At 50.0% G+C, this 22,807-nt stretch overlaps 1 protein-coding gene across 1 annotated transcript; it reads left to right on the plus strand.

The window, feature by feature from the left end:
• Window positions 1-778: 778 nt before the first annotated feature.
• LOC120950896 (muscle segmentation homeobox) lies at window positions 779-22,360 on the plus strand. The gene is made up of 2 exons (XM_040369311.2): window positions 779-2,544; window positions 20,344-22,360. Exons 1-2 carry the CDS (start codon window positions 1,725-1,727, stop codon window positions 20,682-20,684), a joined length of 1,161 nt encoding a protein of 386 aa, XP_040225245.2. The 5' UTR covers window positions 779-1,724; the 3' UTR covers window positions 20,685-22,360.
• The last annotated feature ends 447 nt before the right edge of the window (window positions 22,361-22,807 follow it).

A 22,807-nucleotide genomic window follows, 5' to 3' on the forward strand; every position in this document is an offset into this window, starting at 1 on the left:
GTGGACCGGGTGACCGTTTTGTCCGAAAATTAATTACACAGTAAATAAGAAATTATGGAACGAAAATTGAATAGTCCCCTCGGGTATGGCCGAGGCGCGCCCGTGTCTGCTCGGCATTGTGCGTCGCCCGTGCGGACTTGAAGAAAGGGAGGGATTTTGTGATCGTTTCATTGTTGGTTTTTCATCCCGGCTGCGTGTGGGGATGGTAAGAAGTCAGCCCAGCGGGAAGGGAAAGAGAAAGCGAGATAGAGAGAAAGATAGAAAGAGAGAGAGAGAGAGGTGAAGGTGGAGAAGTGTGTCGAGAAGCACGTCCGCAAGAAGGGACAGCTTTTATAGAATTTAGCAGCTGCTACCGCTGTGGCAGCTTCTGTCCACTGCAATGTGCATAGCGCAGAAAATAAACCGAACAGCGAACGCGAAAGATAGTAACGCCATCGTACATAGGAGGCGGTGGCCACACTACCCAGCAGAGCGGTTGTGGGCAAGAAGAGGGCGCGAACGGGAAGGGGGAAAACAGGGAGCGACTGTGTGTAGGAAATCATAAAATATGAACAACTTCATTTTTCTCCCCCCGCAAGCGAAACGCACCCCAAGCACACACACTAGCGCGCGCTCACGCTCGCAACACCTGGCCATGGTGGCCGGTCGCCATTGGCTGTACGAGCGAACGGGCAGGCTCCGCCCCCTTGATAGGGGTTTCCATAGCAACAAAAAAGTATATAACGAAGGGTGCTATGTACAGCGCGTAAACGTAAACAAAACCAGTTTCGGTGGAAGGGAAACAGCTATGTTGGCACTGCTTGTGCCCGTGTGTAAGCAGGCACGGGAATGAAGTGGCGTGAATACGCCGAGCGCGTCCGCCAGAGCGAGACAAAGTGAGTGCGTTTTTTGGTGTGAGCGTGTTCGAAAATGCCCGGGGTCGATGGAAGGGAAGAAGAAGAGGAGGAAAAAGAAACACCAACACGGTTCATCTCGTCGAGGCACACACAGCCTGTCCCTCGAATGCATTCAATTTTTATTCCTCGACAGACGCAGACTCGAACGCACGCACGTCCGTACGCGCGTCCCGTTTTGTAAGCGATCGTAAGCGTAAAGCGGAAAAGGGCTGCGTAGACAGTCGGTAGAAAACAAACGCAACAAACCGGAATCGATAAGTTTTACGGCGCTTTCGCATAAGCTTTTGTGTCGGATAAAGTGTTTACCGGATTTTGGAGATCGTTTCGTGGCGATCGTGTGAGTTTCGCGCAAGTGATTTGTTTGCGCTCAGTGTGCGGTCCTCAGGGTGTTGTGTCGATGTTCGAATACCAATCAGTTACCCGAGTGTGATACGTGGCAATCAAGTGATGGTAGAGAGCTAAAGTGCCCGGAAATAAGCACCAATAAAACCCTTTGGAAGCTACAGAAACAAAAGAAAAACCCCGATCGAAAGTGCAGTGCTACTCCGTCAATCACTCCCCGCCCGAATGACGGTCAGCTATGTCGTATGACGCGAGTTGTCAATTGTCTTCCCAGTGTACACGGCTCGCGACAATTGCTCAGTAGAAGGGAAGTTTGCGATGTAATGAGTGTCAACTGCGTGCCTGTGCGAAACATTTGATCCTAACGAACCAAACCGCCCGCCCCAAAACGGTGCTGCTTTCGGGCAATCCAAGTGACGTTACAGTTTGTGCGAGAAAGTGCGTTTCTCTCCGTACGGCCAGCGGTGTAGTTCGGTGCAAATCTTCATGCTAAAATCGTCAGGAATGACTGTAACTCCGGTACGAATGGCGATGACCAGCCCGACGGTGCCCATGCAGCAGAAAAGCAACTCGCGGATCAGCAACTTCAGCGTCGCGTCCCTGCTGGCGGACACGCGGCCCAAAACGCCGAACGCGCACCATGCCATCATCACCTCCGGCACCCCGACCACGACCACCCCGACGCCGCCCTCGCTCACCCCGCTCAGCCCGCTGATGGTGCACGGGCCGCCGCACGGTGCCGCGCTGCTGCACCAGGCGATGACGACCGCGCTGACGACGGTGACGACCACGACCCTGCCCGGCACCTCCCCGTCCAGCGACATGCTGCCCGCCAATCTGTCCTCCCACACGACCAGCTCCTCCTCGCCCCGGTCCCAGCACGACGGTAGCTCGCTGCGGAACCTGGACGCGGACCGGCACACGGACACCCCGCACAGCCTGCTCGAGTCGGACGACTACGACTCGAACCACGACGAGGAGGAGGACTCGATCGTCGACATCGAGGACATGGACCAGGAGCTGAGCGAGAGCGGCTCGCAGCCGGGCGGCCGGAAGGGCAGCGGCTCGCCCGGGTCACCGTCCGCGATGGGGATGGGGCACGGTTCGCCGCCGGGAGCGGCCCTAGCGGCCGCCGCCGGCCACGTACCGATACGGCCGACGCCGTTCAGTGCGCTGGCCGCGGCTGCGGCGGCCTGGGGCGGCATGAGCGGCGGTGTACCGTGGCCCGGCGCCCGCCAGATGCCACCGTTCGGTCCGCCGGGGCTGTTCCCCGGGCAGGGCTTCGGCGCCGGTCAGCTTGGTGGAGGTAAGTGTGTTGTTGGCTTTGTTCGCAATAGCAATAAGATAGGGGCCCGCGGCACGGCAGGCAAGAACAATTTCCGTAATCATTGAGGGAGGGGGGAGGGGGGGGGTTGGGGGGGGGATGGGTGGGCCAGGTTTCTTGGAAGGTTAATCGCATGCACCGCGCGTATTGCGCGTGTTCGAATTTCGGTGGTTTCGGTTCCGGGGCGAATTAGAAATTAGGCGACCTGATTAGACCACAAACAGAGGAGGGATTGAAGGAAGAGAGTGTAGCGCACCGGTGGGGAGGGGCATTAGGTGAAAGATTAATTTCGTTTAATCGTGCCCGCAAAGCAGCAAGGCGTGTGTGTGTGTGTGTGTGTGTGCGTGTGTTTTGGAGCTCCAAAAAACGGCCAAGGTTGAAGGTTAATTGTGGCGCCATTGTTGTGTCCAGAAGCGCTGACAGATTTAGCGTGTATATTGTGTCTCTGTGTGCCGATGGCGTCGATGTGCTTCACCCCAAGAAGTTATCAATCGGTTGATAATTTGTTTTTGGAGCTGATAGTTTCGGTCGAACGAGTGCGAGTCGCATTTCCATGGTATTCGAGTATCTTCTAATGGGTCGATACGTCGATTTTCACAGTAGGATGACGCGCTTTACCGTGTGGGGTAGTTGTAATCACTACCAAAACACTTCTACCCACGGAACCAAAGCGGACAAATATTGATCTTTCGAAGGCAAAAGAAGCACAAAGGCAAGAAGCACACGGGCTTCAAGCGCACTTGTACGGCGCAAAGGTCAACATAATCGATCGGTCGCGTTGTTTCGCCTTTTTGTAGCTTGCCCGCCGTATTTGTTTCAACCCCGAACCGCTTCAAACCGTTTTAACACCCTCCAGGCTTAACACGGCGTGTCGGTGTGTTTTTCGTTATTTTTACCCAGTCATTTGCTACCAGCGGCGGGATTTGTGTAATGCTTGCACTGGCGCACTGTACAAAAAGGGCAACACCGCCGACAAAGTGTGGAAGTGAAGACGGCTAAACGGAACTGAAAGGATGAGCGGAAAATGAAAAGAAGAAAAAAACAAACCCCGGCAGCAATCTGAAATCGATATCGCACTTCCCAGGGTGGGCTCGGGGTGGGCTTTAACAAATTAGAAACATTTAGCCCACGTTGCCGCGATTTCGGTTTTGAATGAAGTGAAACAAAAAGGAAACAAGATAACGGGCGGCGATGACGGCCGCGATCGAGTTTGGAGGGCATGAAGATGGGCGGAAACGCTAATAGGCATTGAATGAGTGAATGAAAATCTCGCTCTCCTTCTCGGTGGTGGTTGGGGGAAGGGAGCAGCGAAGGAACGCACAAAAAGCTGATGAAAAGTCACACATGCGTGTGGTTAGTCGTTTGCCTTCGCTCTTTTTGAACGACCAGCCCGTACTGATTACGGCGCGCTGTTGCTGGTCGTTTGGGGATTTCGGGTTAGCAATTTCGGAAAGTTCTGTCATGCGTGACGCGCTTCGCCGCTTGGATGCTGCGTGCAAAGTGGGAAAGTGTCACCGGCCGACGGCAAACCAAAAAACACAGCACTGTCTTGGATGTTTTGGTTTAAATTTGGTGTAAGACATGCGTTTGGTGTGTGTGTGTGTCTTAGTCAAGAAGGCAGCAAACAGTACGTGATCATCGCGAAGGTTAGTGGGTGCTTTGTTGACATACAGGGAGATGGAAAGTGATTTGATGGTTAAGTGCAACAAAAACCCGTTTTGCACGATTGTGTCATGTTGCTGTTCGGGGATAATTACACGCCTGATATTTCACGCACATGTGTGTGTGTGTTTTCGGCACAACAAATTAATAATAAGAAGCGAACGGAATTATGGTATGTTATGCAAGTAAGAATGACACACAAGGACACGAAACGCTAATGCGAAATTCTTTGCTCGATAAAAAAAGACCAGCATTTTCTCTAATGAAGAACCGCTTTTGAGGGTTAAGTTGAAGCGCACCAAGCGCCTAATACTAATTCGTGTTTCGATCCAAACCATCGAACGTGGCACAACAGCAATCGCAATAAATCATCGATCGAGCGAGCGAGCGATCTTCGAAAATAACCTAATAAACGAACGAAAACGGCCGGCGAAGACGAAGGGCCGGCTGGGCATGGGAATGGCGGCATCGGATAAACGTCATCAGGCGCAGATGACAAACGATCGGGTCCGGGGAAAGATATAAACATATTTTATCGGGTCACCCCCGGAGACTCGGCCAAAACCCAAACCCAAACGCAAGGGGGCGAATTTCGGAAGGAATGTTTTGAGCGCACCGAACGCTGACGTTTACGTTCGCCTTCCTTCTGCTTCTTCTTGTTCTTCCCTTTAATCACGGGCCGCTTCTTTTTTTCGGGCCGGGAACTATCCACTTTGTCCACTTCCTGGAACCGGGACTGTCCTCTATCGTACCGAGGCTCGTGACTCTTCTTAGTGGCTCCGTTCTAAGAGAGGGAGAGAGAGATCCTCCCGAGCGGCCCCGACACCCCCAGAAGCCCCGAACGGAGGCAAGAAAACAATTAATTAGGCTCTCGGGGCGTTTGCTTTCCGGGACCATGGGATGGGCCGGGTTTTTACGAAACAGTGCTTCTGGGTGTGAGACGGTTGCTGGGTTGCCGGTTGTCAACAAAAAAAAAACACAAAACTAGGCCGACTGTAGAGACTCGGGACCTGGGCTGCCGCCGCCAGACAGACAGAAGGTGCAGGCAGGAGGAGACCGCGATAAGAAAGATTAATTAATAGATTTCAGATACATCTTTCGCCCCGTGCACCTCATGGCCCCGTGATCGTGATGATCGCACCCGGGCTATCGGGATCGAGGCCCAGAATCGATCGCGTCGGTGGCGACGGCGGTGAGGCCGTGGTCCGTGGGAAAAACAAACGCTCCGTGCCCCGACGCTGGTGTGTGTGTGCGCGCGTGTATAAAACAAAACGGCACAAGAAAGGCAATTTGAGGGACGTATTCATGACTTTATTTTCATCTCTCATGATGATGCTCTCTGCTCTCTGGTGTGGATCTGATCAGTGGAGTAGGGTCGGGGTAAGATGATGCGTGGGGAAGCTGGAAGAAACCGAAAACAGGAAGTGAAAACCGGTGTCCCGGTGTGATGGCCGGTTAATTAACTTGTAATTAGTTTACACACCGGGATGAAGTTTTTGTGGCTATGTGTATATGTGTGTGTGTGTGTCCGTTTCGTTAATGTCGTCGCCTGTTGAACTATTTTTTGTGTGTTGCCGTCTGCGATCGCTAAGGCTCTGGAACACTTTTTTGTTTCGTTGAAAATTCTTACAGCGAAGTGGAAAAAAAGAAGTTAATAAAACACACACACACATAGTTTCAATATTGAAACAGGAAGCTAGAAAAATCATCAACGAAACAGTTGGAAGTTGGCTAAATGGAACGGTGGAAAGGCGAAAAACGCATCGCTCCAGCAGACCCCGGCTGGGAGGAGTATTATCATAATTTCACCGTTTAAATTCTATAATTTAATTAAACTAGCTTCGCCCAAAGCGCCCAGGACGGTGGTGACGTTTCGTGGTTTTCCTAACCTTCCGCTTCACGCTGCCTTCGGTGCCCCGTTTGCGTCGCCCCGCACTGCCTCACCAAAGCTCCATTTTGTGATCGTGTTAAGATCGGTGGATTATTTCGCCCTGGCCTTAGATCAAGTTGTAGTTGTAGTTTGTTTATTTGGAGTGTGTGTTTGTGTACCTACCCGCCCTGCTTCGACATGGTGTTGCCTCTGCCTTCCTGTCATCGCCACTGCTCGCCGTGTGCTGGAGTGTGTAATTAGTCAAAGCAGGCCGTCGCTTTTTTTTGTTTTTTTTTTGCCCCATTCTCTCCCTTCAATGTATCCTCACACTAAGTTCACCCCGCTCTGCGCTACTACATGAGTGTTTGTTCTTTTCTTCTTCTTCTTCTTATGCTTCTGCTCGTTTAATTCAATTTTCGACAACCCATTGACGCCATCTTTCATTCCTCGTGCGAGCTTTGAAGCATTTGTTGTGTTGTGCGTGTGTGTAGCTTTTTGCTGTTGGTTTTGTTGTTTCCCAGCCCTCCCCCACCCCTTCACCCTTTTAGTCTTGCGTTTAGTTTCGTTTTGTTTTTCATTTCACCTCACCCGGGGGAGGCGCTCTATTGTCGCAAGCTCGAGCTCGGGGGAACGTTGGTTCAACGCGCAAATTAAGTCATTAGGGAAACAAGGCAGCCGATCTAGCTGTTCCGGCTGGCAGCTTACTACCGCCCAGCGGTGCGCGAGTAAAGCTTGCGCCACCGAAGGAAAAGGCGGGCTAGTGCGGGCACCGAAGCGCACCCCCTTCCCCATGCACGTGGGGTGAAAATTTGATAAGTGTTTTAATTAGCCCGTGTGGCGCCTTTTTGATATATTTCCAGTGTCAACCGTGTATGCTGTTCCGTTCGTTGGCTCGGTAAAATAAAAAGCAATAAAACATATTCACGCACACACACACAGCCACATGCATTTGTTTTCGTTGTTGTTGTTGATGTGGTGCTGTATAAACAAATACGCCTGACGTGAAATTAATTCGCATTTGGTAGTGTTTTTGCTTTGTTTTAAACATTTTATAGCATAATTTAACATTTGTTTAGGGGGAAAGTATGTAAAGCGGCGGTTGGTCCCGGTTGGTGATAACAAACACTACTGGCCAGTGGAGTCAGTTGGAGGCAATGTTGAGCGATGAATTCAAAAGGTGGATTTAAGGGTAGAAGAGGAAAAAAAGGAGGGCCCCATTTATGTTGAATGTTGAATGGTTAATGTGAAGTAAAAATTGGCCCGATAAAAAAAAACGCCAGAAAAGATCTTCCAACTCGTACAATGCATCTGCGAAGCTTCATACTCATTTGCTCGTCGTAAAGTTTCATCAGGCAAACAAATTAAGAGCGCCATTTATTTAGAATACATTTATAATCAGTATGAATTAGCGCTCGTCTTTAATAGACGGTTGGCTACTGCCAGTGGCATGAAATTCGCATTGATCGTATATTTGTTTTACTACCGTCCAACGGCTGACTGCGCCGTTGATGTGCGGTCGGCTTCATGGTTGCCCCATGGTTGTTGTGCCCAAGAAGGGAATGCAGTTGCTCAGCCGAAGGAGCAGGCGAACTGATGCAGCACCCTGCACTCATGGCGGTGGCAAAAATCGAATGCAACTTCAGACGACATGTCGTGATTATCTGCAATCAGCAACTACCGGATTTGTTATGGCTGTGGCCACATCTCACGGCCCGTCGCGTTGGGTATTTTGGGCTGTTTTGGTTTTACAGCATTTGGGGCGGGAGAGAGAGAGGATATAAAATTATAAATACATACAACCAGCGGTAAACGGACACCTCTCTCGAACGCTCCAGCCACAGTCGCACAGTAGCTGTGCACGGAAACGTCGGTGCAAAAAGCGAGCGAGCAAAAATCGTGCCCAAGCGCGGCCACATCTTCAGCTACAAAACGGTTTTAAAACAAATTAAAACATTTTTATAGTGCTGCGTGAATCCATTCCACGCTCCCCGGTGAGGTGCACGCCTGGATTGAGTTCCAGTGTGCTTGAGTGCATCTGAGAGGGAGAGAGAGCGAGCGAGAGAGAAAGAGATCATTGCAGGCCGAAACCTGCACTCGCGTTGCGCCCGTCCGATCGCTAATGAGTCTTGAGAGGATCGCATAACATCACACGATGGGGTTCGAAACCTCCCAATCCCCCTCCCGCTCCCCGGTGTGCACCTTTCGCCCAACGCAGATGCTTTAGGGTTTTAATTCGCGCGGCCACAGCCGCCACATCACCGGCCGCATTTTATTATCCCTTCGCCCTCGTTCGCCCAGCGTACAAACGGAATGAGTGTTAATTTGACTTTGTTTGGAAGGGAAGGGAAGGTTTTGGAGGCTCTTTCCGCTCTTGCGGCTAGCAGCCCAAATTAGGAAACCCACTCGCGGGTGGGGAGTGCGGGAGGGCAATGAAATTACAATAACAAATAAATTAACAACAATACTTTTCCATGTTCGCTTTTATTATAAACAAGTATCAAATTAATGTAATAATAATTTTAAATCACTTCACCAACCCGGGTCCCGTCCGCACCCTTCCGTATCATCGCGCTTGGGTCAGCCATTGGCAGCGAATGAATTAGCACCGGAAGCGGTGATCCGTCGGAGGTCCCGCGGGCTGTAGCGCGGAGGCGTGTTCGGGTGGGATTTGATAATAGATTCTCAACACGCAAACCCCCCTCAAACGCAAGGACCATTTCACCATTTGATGCGATTGTTGTTTGATGTAGAGAGCTCATTCCAGTTTGTTTGTGGGCTTTAGTTTTTACGGGTCGTCGTTTTTGCCCTTTTTTGTCGAGGCCTGGGCAGTAGTAGTGGAGAGCTGGGTTTTTATTATTTATTGTAATTTCCACTAATTAATATTAATTTCAACCAGAAATCAACCAAAAACTAGCAGGCGCAAATAAACGGCGACTAAATGCGTGGGGATGCCTAGGTAGGCCGTACCTTGCTTTTTGGATTTTAGCTTCTTAGCACTCTCTCCCTATCTCTCTGTCTCTCTCGCTCTCCCTCTTCTCCACAGGCCATCATTTTGGGGTGGTGATGCTTAACGTTTCAATTTCCTTATTTGAACGACCGGCATAGATTGTGGCAAAGTTTCGGTTTGGTCTCGCGGGCTTACAATGGGGGGTCGGGTAATGTTTCAATTGAGCGGTCAGGAGCGTTTGGAAAGTGGGCCTCCATAGCGATGGTACTAGTAGCAGCAGTAGTAGTGGTGGTAAATTGTTCTCACTAATGCAACAAACTCCAACGGAATACCATCCACAAATGGAGTCGACGGGCAGGCAACACTTAGCCTTCCATTAATCGGAATCAATATTAATGAAGATCTTCTTGTTTCTGTTCCCTCAGTCGGGTGCAGAGAGAACGGAGAGAACGGAGAGAACGGAGAGAACGAAGAGAACGGTACTAACTTGCTCTATCCCGCTCTATCTCTCTTTCTCTGTCTTTCTTTGTCTGTTTTTGGAGCACATGAGGCCTTTACCAGCGGTCGTCACAGTTCCACAGCTAACCACTATCGCTTTTCAGAACACACATTGAAACATTTCTATTAACGTTGCCGAAGGTCAACGATGACACGAAAACGATCCTCCCATGTGTGTTTGTTTGTGTGTATGTGCAACGAGACGAGATCGATCGCGCATACACCTTCCCGGGGTGGTTCTTTACCTTCCAGCACACGTTGCAACTGAGCCCGCTCTCCTGAGGTTGAGGGCGATGCATTTGAAAATAATTTACAACGCCATTGTTTTCCCAAGGCCCCTTGCACTACCCCACACCCACCCCCCAAACAGCGCAAAACTGCATGCACGGTGAAATGGTTTATGATTTGATTGTAAACGATCCTTGACCGTCCGGTGCCACCAACCCGCCCATTCCAGGTCCCCGGTGCGAAGAACGAACGAAGTCAATCGATTGAGATTGCAAATTTTTGTGTCGAAGAATACAAAACTTTTCCCCAATGTGTGTGTGTGTGTGTGTGCTGGCGCTGTGTGCTGTTCCGTTTCGTGTGTCGTTCGTTCACAGATGGCGTACGCGGGGTCGTACCAGAGGAGGCATTGGATATCTTCACTATTGTTCGATGTTCGGCGTGTGTGTGTTTTGCTGTTTGTAGTTGTGTTTTGTGTGTTGTGCGCGGGGATAAATTCGGGACTGACGAGGAGGTCCCGGATGGCTACATACATCCATGGGCCTTGCTCCTCCACCCTCCGACACGGATCGAACGAAACGGAACGGAATTTGAAATGCAAATCCAGCCGCGTGGAAACGAGTGATTTCCGCGAACAAATTCCCGGACTCCGGTGGGGACACTAGCAGGCCCGGGACATTTTGGGGCAAGGTTTTCCCGTTCCGGTGAGCAAAAGGTGTAGCCCGTTGGATGCAAAACAAACAAAAAACAACCGAAACAGGATTTGTTGGGCTGTGTTGTGTAGTCGAGCTCGATTGCTGTGGAATATGATTATAGAAATTTGACTACATAAAAGAGTTGTGTGGTTGGTGGTGGGTTAAAAATGTACTACCAATACTTTCGTGTCGCAGTTTGGCCCTCCCTGCACAGGTCCGTTTCCTGTTCAACATTTTATATGACTTAATTTGTCGACGGACAGGGCTCGCCGCCGCAAAGCGCTCACTCAGTAGCTCGGGTAGTACGGGTTGCTAATTCATTCAATAATAATGTTGCCAGTTTTACGAGCACATGTTTCCGTGTGCTGTGTATTTGTCGTCTCTGGGGTTTCGTGGAAGTGTTTTTTTGAGGTTCAAGCATTTTATGCAAGATGTACGAAACAAAAAAACAGCACCCAAAAATCCATCCGCATTAGCTGCAGCTGCAAATTTCTACCAATTTTGACACATTTGCAGCACACACACTCACTAGATGGCGCACACATTGCTGCTGCTGCAGTGGGCCCCATAGATGTGTGCGCATTAGTGAACAACGCTAATGGACGCCCTCTGACTGCTTGGAGGAACAATTCCAAGAATTTGTTTGCGGGAAGAGCAACGCGAGAGCGCCTTACTCCTTTGCGCCGTCAGTTCCTCGAACCGCATGCTCTGGGCGATTGGCAGTGCGTTCGGGGCGCGGTGCAGAAAATGCAATTTTCGTTCAAAACAATTAAACACGAGCGAACGAGCGAGCGAGGTACGCAGCGACTGGGGCGGTGGTGGACCGTCCTGTGCGCATCAGCTTTTTGTCTCTGCAGAAAGACGAACTAAGAGGCGAGCGGTTTTGCGGGGAATGCAATAAAATGACAACCATCATTAGGAACCCACCCGAGGAACCCACCGGCGTAAATGAGATGAATAAATTTCAATCCATAACGACACTCTGTGGGCTCTGTGTCGCGTATGCAAGCGAGCACCCCTAAACCCTTGCAGAGCTAGTTTGTTTCTTCAAGAAAAAGATCCTTCATTTCACGTCAAAATGGTTTTTACTTAGATATATACAAAGAAGTGGCAGTAATCTTCTGGCCGGATTAACACCGTTGGACAACGTGAACCACATATCTCAAGCTAGTCGTCTTCATCAGTCGTCGCACCCCAAGGGTTACTTGGTGTGTGTGTGTGTGTACGCGCACACGCTTCTGTTCCGTGGAATCCCTGATTCCTAGCGGAACGTCATGTTGCGCCTGTCGGAATGGGCGCTGATGGTGTCGGGGTTGGTGCCTCACCCCCCGGGCTAGAGGCAGGCGCACAGTGGCGGATGCAAGGAGGGATGTCGAAACGATATTTGCGCGCATCCGACGTTGCTAATGAAGCTGTTAATTTAGATTTGTTTTATGAAACGGCGAATTTGGCGCGCATCGCGTAGGTACCGTAACCGTCCGTCCGCCATCCGTGCCCCAGAGGGTTGGCAGTCGCAGCAAAATGGTTCGACCGGTGATGATTTGAAAATTAATTTCTTTACTCTGGTGCCGTTGCTGCCTGACTGTGCCACATCGGGGTGGGAGAGGAACGAGAGAGATCAGATCAGCCAAGCTTTTCACACGCAGGTGCTAGACCCGGTGCGCACTGGCCTTTGGTTTGTAGGCGTTGCTGTAGTTACGTTGGCCTGTTTCCTGTTCAATTTGACCAGTGCGTCGTTTAATGGACCATCCCGAAGGTTGTGGCCTGTGGTGGAAGGGAACTGGAATTACAAAACTAGCATTTAACCGGACGATAAGAATCTTTACTGTTTGCCCGGTCCCGCTCGTTGGGTTTCAATCGGTGTTGCTGTTGCGATTAGTGGATGCGTTAGCGTTTTTTTGGGATGATAAAAAATGGATGAAGTTGTAATGAAATATTTATACGTCAGGGTGGGATGCAGACTTTTAGTGCATTAAGATTAGCCTTTGCGCTGTGTTCGATGTGTTTGATATTTGAGATAGCACAAGAACAGTGTTTGGTGCAGTTTGTGAGGTTGAAATTGTCGACATTCAACTTCAACAATATCAAGAGCATGTTTTAGGTATTAAATTATAAAACTGTCAATTGCTTTAGTTAGTGAGAAATATAGCAACTAAAACCTCTCAATGAAAGCATTTCTGAAGCAATTGTACAATGATATAAGTCTGTTTTTGACATTCTTAGTTTGTTTCTATTTTTCGGGATATTTGGGTTACGCGGTATCTCTAATTCTTTGCATTAACCCCATCCAGTGTGTCTCTTAGTTCCTAGCCAATCTGCCGTCCAACATCAATACTTCCGTTTGGGTCCGGCGTTTCCGGAGGTGAAAGACGCGAGTGGCTCAGGAAGCTGCAACTGCGTTGATTGTTTGGAACGTTAATAACTATATTACTTCCGTTACAACGCCGTCTGTCGAGCGTGATTGAGATGCACACGCTCCGGAACGTAATCAATCTACAGCGAAGGGAGGCTGTCTGCTGCAGCACGTCGAGGGATATCCCTCGAGTAGAAAGAGAGGTGGAGCGAGAGAGAGAGACAAAGAGAGACTAAGTGAGAGAGTGGGGGATCTGCTAAAGAGACAAATGAAGTGTTGGCTGTTGGCAATATTTGGGACGAACGGACACACCCAACCGTCGACACCATCGGGATCGGCCGGCTACTGGCATGGTGGACAATTGTAGACCGGAACTGGAATTTAAATAAATTAATAACAACTCTCACTTTGCCGGTTGGGCGACAACTGCGATACGATTTCGGCGGGCACACTCGCGCCTGTTTGGGTGATAAATGGAAATTTATCTCAATAATTTTCTATTTCCCGTCGTATTAGTACGCTCCGCCTCTGCAGCAACGGCGTAAAGTGTAAAGGCACGAGGAGAGGCAAAAAAAGGATGTGAAAGAGAGCAAAAAGAGACAAGCTTTCTCCAGACACGCTGCAAGGGTCGGGTCAGTGCCGGGGAAAGATTTACAAAAATTATGAGCATTAACGGCCATGGCGTGTCGCAAATTCGCTCGGTGTGCCTTTTGATTGGGCGCAATCCTTTGCGGCACTCAAATCGGAATCGCGGCACGGATGGTTTGAATAATTTGTGCCCAACAACGGCAGCGGCACTGCACTGCATCGTTTCGGGAGCCGCCCGTGCTCACTCGCGGTACGCAAATTTGCGTGTCAATCGCTAATTTTGGCAATAAATTTTAATCGGCCCCATAATCGTGCCCAATTAATAACGCCTTTCCGTCTGGGTTGTTCCCTGTTTTGCTTTCATAAAAGCCCGGATTCCCTGTAGCTGCCGATGAAGTTACCGGGCAAACGGGAAATGACTGCGTTGAGCGTTGATTGGAAATTGGAGGGCGCTCGAACGCTCGAGTGAGCACATGGGCACACACACACAGTGGCAACCAAAGCGACCGCAAGCAGGCCATAAACAGGCAGCAGAGAATTGAGAAAAGGGACAGCTCCCGAATGCAACGCGCCGGGAGACAAGTGCAACGCAGCAGCGATAATTACTGTTTGGTGCGGTTGCGATGCGTTTGCAGCTTGCGTCCGATTGTGCGACTGCGTTCATATCTAATCTTAAACGGTTCCGCTCAGCGCAGCCACAAAACGGGGGATCGAAAGCGGACCCAAAAACTGTCCCCTGTTGCTGGAGAGCACTTAAACGGCACGATTGGTTCGCCCGCAAGACCGGTGGCAGCGGTGTGCGCAAAATGTGACATTTCAGCTCGATAAGGAAGCGTGCGCGAGAGCGCGCCGGGATGGAGCTTGCGTGTTCCCGAGGAGGGCCCAACGGGGGAAGCCCAAGGACGGTGCATTGGAAGGTTCAGTCCAGCCTGGACAAGAAATAAATTACGCGCTTATAAATTATATAGAGCCATTAAAATGGTTTATCACAGGTGTAATTGATTTAATTAGTCCATTAACTGCTGTCGGCTACCGCTACGGGCTACCCCAGCGGCTTTTGGGCAGCCGATGGCGCTCTTCGATTGGAGAGTCCCGGGCCTAGTCATCGGATCGGATCGCGGATTGATTGCCATTGTTTGAGTTTGCCGCGTGTTCAACGTCGGCAAATAGAGCCTCTAGCCGTTGTTACGCAAAGCTTCATGTCCTCAACTTGCAAAGTTTATGACTATCTTTCGTGTAAAAGCGTTTGCATTTTTGCATTTTTTCTGTGTTTGAGGGGTTCAGTCTCGGGGAAGAAAAAATGCAAAAACAAAACGGCTGCTATATTTGCCAAACTGGAACCATCACTGGGAAGAGCGGGGCAGTGCTGAGGGACGCTTGGGGGCCGTTTTCGTTTTTGCGCGCTTCGGCCAGTTCAACCCAATTAGTGCTTGTATGCAAATGGTGGCTAATTAATTGCAAAAATCTTCGTCGCCTTCGCCGGAGACGCCAAACCCGAGACGGGCTAGCTGTGTGTGTGTGTGTGGCGTGTGTGGCGTGTCCCGCTGTCCCGGCTGTGTTATATTTCTTGCGTGTATGTAATCTTACGTTGTTTGAACGGTGGAGGGGAGGGGTTCGAGCCTCAGAAATATTGTTTTTGTGTTTCAACTTTTTTAATCGAACACGGTGCGATGAAGAAAGGCTGTCGTTGGGCACTAGCGACACACGACAGGGAAATAAACAGACTTAAACAGAAATAGAAATCCTCTGTGTGTGTGAGTTTGACCTCTCGGGTTGCGTAATGCGTGGTTGCTTCCGTCACCAGAACGGCATCTGGTGTAGCCGGCGGGGTCACCTTAGGTTAGGAGCGAACCAATTTCCGCTTTTTTCCCCCGAAGAGTGTCGCCAAGGCCAATCGTTTCCGTTTAATTCAATTAGGTACCATAACTCTTTCACCCTCACTCTCGAATGTGTCGATCGGTGCAGTAAATGATGGCTTCGGGTGTGTGTGTTGGTACGGGTGTTAATTAATCCTTTCTTCACTGCCGATCGACGGCAGATAAAGCAGAGGCCCAGCACCGGGCGCCTGCGGTATCCTTTCGAAACAATGTTTCCGTTTTAATGCCACTGGGTCGGAGGGTCAGACATCACATCAGGACGTTGGGAAGCTATTCGGTCGAACCTTTATACGATCCCTGAACGGGATGGACCGCCAGATGACGGACGCCCGATGAACCCTTTTTCCGGCTGGTTGGTGCCTTTTTGTCGCTTTTTATGACGACTTGCCCTGTCGCCCTGGCGCAGTTATCGCCTGAAGAAGTGGCTTTGTTTTCGCTGGAAGTAGTAAAAACGGTAAAGCGTTTTATAACGTTATAGCCACCGGAACAAACAAAAGCCCGAAAAAGGATCAGATGGGTTTGTTCGGGGGTGTTGTGGTTAGTGACAATTTTGAGCACCGTCGCCTCTGGACGCTCGCTTTGGTTGGAAGTGCACCGTTCGCACAAAATACGAGACCTATTTCGATAACGATCAGCTTTGTTAAAGGTGGAAAGCGTTTTGAAGAGCATCGAGGGAGCAGTTTATTGAAAATTTTAATGATCTTTTTTATAACGATACAGAAAATGAGGCACACAATTGATGGCGTAGTGGAGCACAACAAACTTCGGGGAAGAATTTTGCAAGTCCTCATTACCACAGGGAAGAACATTATCCACGAAAAAATCACACATTGGCAGCTCCCGATTGAGTGTGCAATAAAATTCAAATTAAAGTGTACCAGATTGGCAAAGCCGAGCAATGCAACCGATGTAGTTGGAAGAAGAGCTGCGCCCGCGGGAAACCCGCGGGCTGCCGATCGGCCAAGACACAGTTAGCCGAATTCCGATTCCCGTCTGATTGAGCGGTTGTTTTTTGTACCGCCAGTCGTCCCCAGCAACCGTCCCCAAGCGTGTCCTCGGTGAGGCCGTCCCGGGGTCTTCTTGGCTACCTCACATTTGGTGCGAACGGTTGCCACCTTCCCTCCCATTAGCCGTTGACATTCTTGCCGCGGAGGTTATGCGGATCTGTACGCTCGCGGGGCCATTTTCCCATTTGTCTGCGACGCGGATGAGCAGCGTCAAACATCAAAGGGAAAAGTTTGGGGTATGTTTGCGCGTTCGTTTCTCGTTGCGCGCTTCACCATCGGCATCGAATTCTTGGGCGGCGGACGCGCCCGCCCCGCCGTCTGTGGCATCCGGGGCACGACGAGTTTGCGGCAGATTTTCGCATACGATTTTCGCCTGCTGTTGGTGTGCGCGAGTCGGGCAGAGTTAGCGGAAGTTGACCAAATATCGGCCCCAGCCGTTTGGGGAGGAATACCTAAAACGAACCAAACACACACACACACACACACACAAACCGACCGGCAAACAGGGGATTGAGGGGCAGCAGGGGGAAGCTCGATCGCTCCGAGTGCGAGATTATCTTATTACCATTTGTCAAACCCCACGGAGGGTAGCAGCAGCGCCTGAGAAGGGCGGTAGGGGCTGGGGGGGAGCACGGTTTGGCACGACAATCGGCGTGTTTTGCCTTGGAATCGCGAAACATGTGTGTGACAAAGCGTGTCGCGATCGCGTCGACTGTGAGGCGGGGGCTCGCGGGGGAGTGGAAGCAGGGTGGAGGGGGATGGAGAAGGGTACGGAATTCGTCACGGTATCCAATGCAGTGAAACGCGCAGCAGCAAATTGATTTGATTGCAGTTAATGAATTGCCGGTCGTTACGGCACAAGGGCGCGCGAGTGGGGTTTGGGTGGGTTCACCTGATCAACCGTACATTAGCAATTTAGATAAGTGAGTGTGCGTGTGTGTGTGAGAGAGTGTGTTTTGCATGGGAGGGTGGTTTTGGCACCGATTGCTAGCATAACGGGCGCATAAACTATGCTTTTGATGCTTGTTATGCTGACAAGATTTAGCCCGGTTGCCCGGCTAGAACAGTGCAAAAGAATTCCAAAACCTTCGAAACTACCAACGGAAACAGATAAATTCAGTTCATTAGCACAGGTAGAGTGCACACTGTGGGAACGGTATGTGTAACAGGCTCCTTTTGCTTCCGAGAAGGATCTGTCGCCCGGGAAGATAGTTGTCGGTGAAGAGTGTGAGTTACGATCGCGATTAGGATCTTGCGTGTGTTAGAGAGCGGGCAAGATCAGCGCGATCAGCGTCTCCGGCCGGCTCACACACCCTTCGGTGCACGGTAACAAGCAATTACTAATCGACGCTAATGGAATGCAAATGTTGTTGGTTGTGCCCACTGCACTGCGCTGCTGCCTACGTGGCCGTCTTCATCATAATGCCCCGCATCCAGCAGCGCAGCTCTCACACCCTGCCACACAAACACACACACCCCTTCTACCCCTGCAAAGAAAGCGCGATTAAACCTCGGGAAGGCTGCGAAACACCACAGGCACATCCACAGGCAGCAAAAAAGCCAATCGCAGTTGAACCTGAACCCGAACTAATCGATTCGCTCTCTTGTGCAAAACAAATTAGTAAAAGCAAAGCACACACAAGGTTTTGCTTCTTGCACACACACACGCACCCACTCGCTCTGTTTGGGTTACCGCTCGTGCCCTTGGAATACCGTCGGCACCAAGCGAGCGATCGCGGTGCAAGGCAAACACACACGATGGTCAGCAGCGAGAGGGCAAGCGAGTTGCATTGCATTGCAAATTGCAGGCGCGTTGTAGAACATCCCAAACATAACGTGCACTTGCGGTTGGTGGTTAAGGTTGTTATAGCAGCAAAAAAGAAAAGAGCAAGCCAATACTTTCCTTCGCCCCAACTAAGCATCGCACCACAACCCAACGCCCGAGAGCCTAGAAGGAGGGACACACATACGAATGAAATTAATTTATTAAACTGCAATTCACACTTCGCCTGCTCACAAGGGATGCAATGCGCTGCAGTGCTTGCGCACTGCGCAAATGAGTGTGTGTGCGAGAGGAACAGTGGGTCGGCGCCTGGAAGTTGCGTCAAGAAGCGGGATCGCTGCTAGTACTGCTAGCATACTGTGTTCCACTCGAACGCGAACGTGCACATAGCAGTAGAGCTCTGTGTGTATGGGGTGAATATTATCAGCCCGTGTACTCTCTGCCAACCTTTATTTACTGCTTCGCCACCTTTGCCGATTGAGCAGTGCATGTGCGAGGCAAGGACAATCGACCCGCGAACGAGGCGAAGGGGGCAATAGTCCACCGCATGTAGGTGGAACTTCCGTGTCGAGTGCAGCCAACCTGAACGCTCTGCAACCGTGGACGACGAAACATGTCCAACCTTCCCCCTTTTTTGTGGGTTGTTGTGTGACTGTGAAGGGTGTGGCCAAAAGGACGCCCCGAGACGAAATGGTGTTCTTATTATCATTTCATTTCGCACACGGTGTGTATGCTGCGGTGACCCAATGTTAATTGAAAAGTGTGTGTGTTCAGTAGCGAGACGAACTGCCTCTGCACAGGGACAGATGTCTTCACGAAAGTCTGCAACCCGACGCTATGAGCATTGCCCTCCGATTCAATGGCGTCGATCGTCGTCAATTAACGCTGATTGAGGTTATAATTTACTGTGTCACTTACTCTCCTCGCTACCGGTTCCCACTTGACTATTAGCGCTCTCTTGACTTCGGAGTGCGTTCCTATCAATTAACTCTACCGCGCGGAACTCAGACGGCGGCCCAGAAGGCATCCACGAAGGCGGTACAGAATGTTTCCCTCCGATGCTTCCGAGACAGGGTATCGATTGCTTGAAGTTCTAATAGACTATTAGCTTTCCTCCGGGGTGCCGGTACAACAGTCACTCACCCCCTTCACAACTGCAGTGCTTCCGTTTGGCTTCCGTCGGCTTTTCCGCTCGATTCGGTTTCTTTGCCTTTTTGTGTAAAAATAAACATATCGCTGTCATGGCTGTGAAATGGTGGTTGGAAATGCCGTTCTCGTACCATCGGTCTTTCGGTATCCGTATTCCGACACAAAGAGCTCGGGAATGCGCTCGGGCAGCGGTAGGGGGAATGTAAGAATGTCACCACCGTGTATACACAGTGCAGCAGTGCCGAGAAGCCGCACTTGACTAATGAGACATTAGAGCACTGCTCCGCGCGCGCTCCGCGGAGTCTCGCTGTCGAATAATGTGTTGCTCAAAACGACCCTGAATCGCTGTCCGGACATCTCGATCGGCCGCAGATTCGATGGGCAATGGGAGGGGGAAAAAAAGAAGAAAAAAAAACATGAAAAATTAAAAATCGTAATAAATCTTTGCCCATATGCGTGTGTGTGTGTGTTCGTTTACACTTCATCCATCGTCGAACTCGTCGAACGGTTTCAACACGTTTGAAGGATAAAAGGGGGTACAGGCGGCTGAAGTGGTCGGAAATTTATTAGTACGGGACCACAGTGCGCTCCCGTCCCTTCTGTCGCGTGGTATTTGTATTTGGTTGTCTCTTTGGCAACTTCATTAACTGTCACTTGAAATATTGTAATGTGTCTTACCCCCGCTGCTGCATACACGCACGGCAATTCCTTCTCACGACGGCGCGACTAGAGGGAACGCACAGAAGCGCCATTTGATGAACGAGATACCTCCCTTACCCCCGGGGGGAGCGGCTGAGACCGGGGCCAGTTTAGTTTTCCGATGTTCGAGCACATGTTCGACGGGTGCATCCGTCGGACGAATGTACAGCTGGCACGCGATTACGATGTTTCAGTGTGTTTCGCCAACGGTGGAGGGCGTTTTGTTATGATTGAAAGACCGCTCCCGCGTGTTTGCCTGGGTCTGCTCGTTCGGTCGACAACGAACGGCGGGGAACGGATCGATGTTCTTGCCTGTCCGACGTGTCACGTGTGCCTTCGGTGCCTCACATTGAATGAAAAGAAAAAAAAAAAACGCTCGGCGCACTTACTAATCAGTCCTGTATATGTGTTCTCTCCGTTTATTGCAGATAACGAACCGCCCCGTATCAAGTGCAATCTGCGGAAGCACAAACCGAACCGGAAGCCCCGCACACCGTTCACCACCCAGCAGCTGCTGTCGCTCGAGAAGAAGTTCCGCGAGAAGCAGTACCTCAGCATAGCGGAGCGGGCCGAGTTTAGCTCGTCGCTGCGGCTCACCGAGACCCAGGTCAAGATTTGGTTCCAGAACCGGCGGGCCAAGGCGAAGCGCCTGCAGGAGGCCGAGCTGGAGAAGATCAAGATGGCGGCACTCGGGCGGGCACCGGGCGCCCAGCTCTACATGGGCTACTTCCATCCGAGCTTAATGGGTGGCGCGATGCATCTGGGCTAAGCGTGCCGGAGATGCCTCCAAAATACAACAAACCAACAGCAACAACAACAACAACAGCAGCAGCATCAACAAAAACAATTGCAAAACAAAACCTACCAACCAATCAACCATTGTGAATATTAGCATTTAAGTGTCTATTGCTAAAACTGACCTGTTGCTATACTCGTTAAGAAGTGGTAGTGCCGGCCGGACGATGTCTATGATTAGGGTATTTATTTTAGTTCGCATCCAAACGTCCAAGCGGCCTCGCAGGAGGAAGGGCACAACTCTGAAACTCACACAGGGCATGCCCGGAGTGCGAAGAGTTTAATTTTATTTATTCCTAAACGTGGGCTTTCCCGGGCCCTGGCGCTTTGTATTGGCCCTACTCCCTGTGGGGGGGGATTTTGTAAATATTAATCAGTTTTGGGCATCCTTCGCTTGCCTCCCTTTCCTCCCCTGGATGGTGTTTGCTAAGTGCTATTGGTGGTGGTGGTGTTAGCCCAACAACACCTCATCGCCGCTCAAGACAAACGCTCTCCGACCGCCATTTGTAAATATTGTCCCGAACGAAAAACGGTTCCGACGTTCCGAGGGATGCGTGCGAAACACTTTTCTGCCTGAGGGGGTGGATAATTTGCTCCCTTCCCCTTCCCCAGCGCGATACGGGTTCGGGTGGCAATGGCGCCTAAAGCTGGCTCCACTGTGTGCACGGTTTTAATTTCGTTTTTTTATGTGTTTGTGTGGAATGTAAATAACAGCTCCGAAAGGGGTGAACAATCGCTAACGTTGGCTAGGGAAGTGTAGGGATTGCGCCAAGAAGGTAAACGTTCGTTGGAGATTTCGATCAGCTGAAGTCAAATGCGTTCGATCGGCTCCCAGGGCGATCCGTTGTAAATAGACCATGTTTAAAAAGAGAGAGAGGGGGGTGATGTGTGAGTGTAGATGAGGTGCGATCACTGGATGACGACAGTGAGGCGTTTGTTGTTGTTTGAATGTGACAGCTTCTTCGCCATTTGCGCTGCTAATAGATAGATAGGTGCCCCGGGGTGAGTGTTTGGAGAAGAGCCTCCAATGTTTGTGGGTCGTGTGCCGATCTCGATCATTACTTATCCAATTGCTGCCAAAGTTGTACAGACGGACAGGGCGTGCGTGAGAGGGAACCGGTGGTAGGGGCACACAATCCACTCCATTAAGTGGAAGGCAAATAAGGTTAATTTGAAGCCTCCTAGCTCAGAGAAAACACCAGCAACACACACAAAAGCGTTGAAATCGGGCATCAATTCGGATGGAGAAGAGGTTTTTTGTCGGGGGAAGAGTTTTTTTTTAATAAAGCGCAGAAACAGGTTACAAAAAAACTCGCACACGCATTAAGGAAGAAACACGCTAGACGAAAAGCATTGAACAAAAAAAGGTGAACGACAAACAAATGGCAATATGTAGCGAAGAGCGTTGGTGAGATGTTTGATATTAGCTGGCAGGGTAGCTCCCCGTAACCGAAAACTGTACATTAGGCACAATAAGCGAACAGCACATGCGCTCGTATGTATGTGTGGATGAAGAAGCGGCGAGGATATCATGCATATGCTAAGTGGAATCGTGGAGGCAAGCTAATGGTTAAGAGTTAGATACAAATGTGCTGGTGATTTGAACACTAAGAATACTAAGAAAAGAAAAGAAAAGAAAATTATATACAATAAATAATGAAGAAAAATACTACATCAAACATTTTGTGGGTATTACTTTTGCGTGTTTTTATATCACATTGAAATTGTCTACAAGAAATAGTAATCTACGGAATTGAACAAACTGTTACTACTTGGCTGAAATATTCCTTTCTTCTTGTAATTATCTTCTCTGGAAGGATGGTTTAATTCGATGTAAGTCTGTGATTTGCACTGTATTTATATGTCTGTATTTATACGTATGTATATGAGTCGTCAAGTCGTACGACTCAATAACATGCTCGTTATGGGTTCAAGCCTAGAATGCAAGGATCTCTCCGTAGCAAGGATTGACTCCGACTGTGTGGTAATGAATTAAGTCTCGAAAGCCTGTTCAGTCCGGCATATGTCTATTAGTTTTATTTATTTATTTATTTATTTATTTATTTACCAACATTTATGTACAAGCAAGACACATCT

Source organism: Anopheles coluzzii, chromosome 2 (assembly GCF_943734685.1).
Source record: "Anopheles coluzzii chromosome 2, AcolN3, whole genome shotgun sequence".
NCBI lineage: Eukaryota > Metazoa > Arthropoda > Insecta > Diptera > Culicidae > Anopheles > Anopheles coluzzii.

Coding starts and splice junctions, on each gene's coding strand:
- LOC120950896 (XM_040369311.2), top strand. CDS start 1,725: ATGCTAAAATCGTCAGGAATGACTGTAACTCCGGTACGAATGGCGATG. Junction 2,545..20,343: donor CGCCGGTCAGCTTGGTGGAG/GTAAGTGTGTTG, acceptor CGTTTATTGCAG/ATAACGAACCGCCCCGTATC.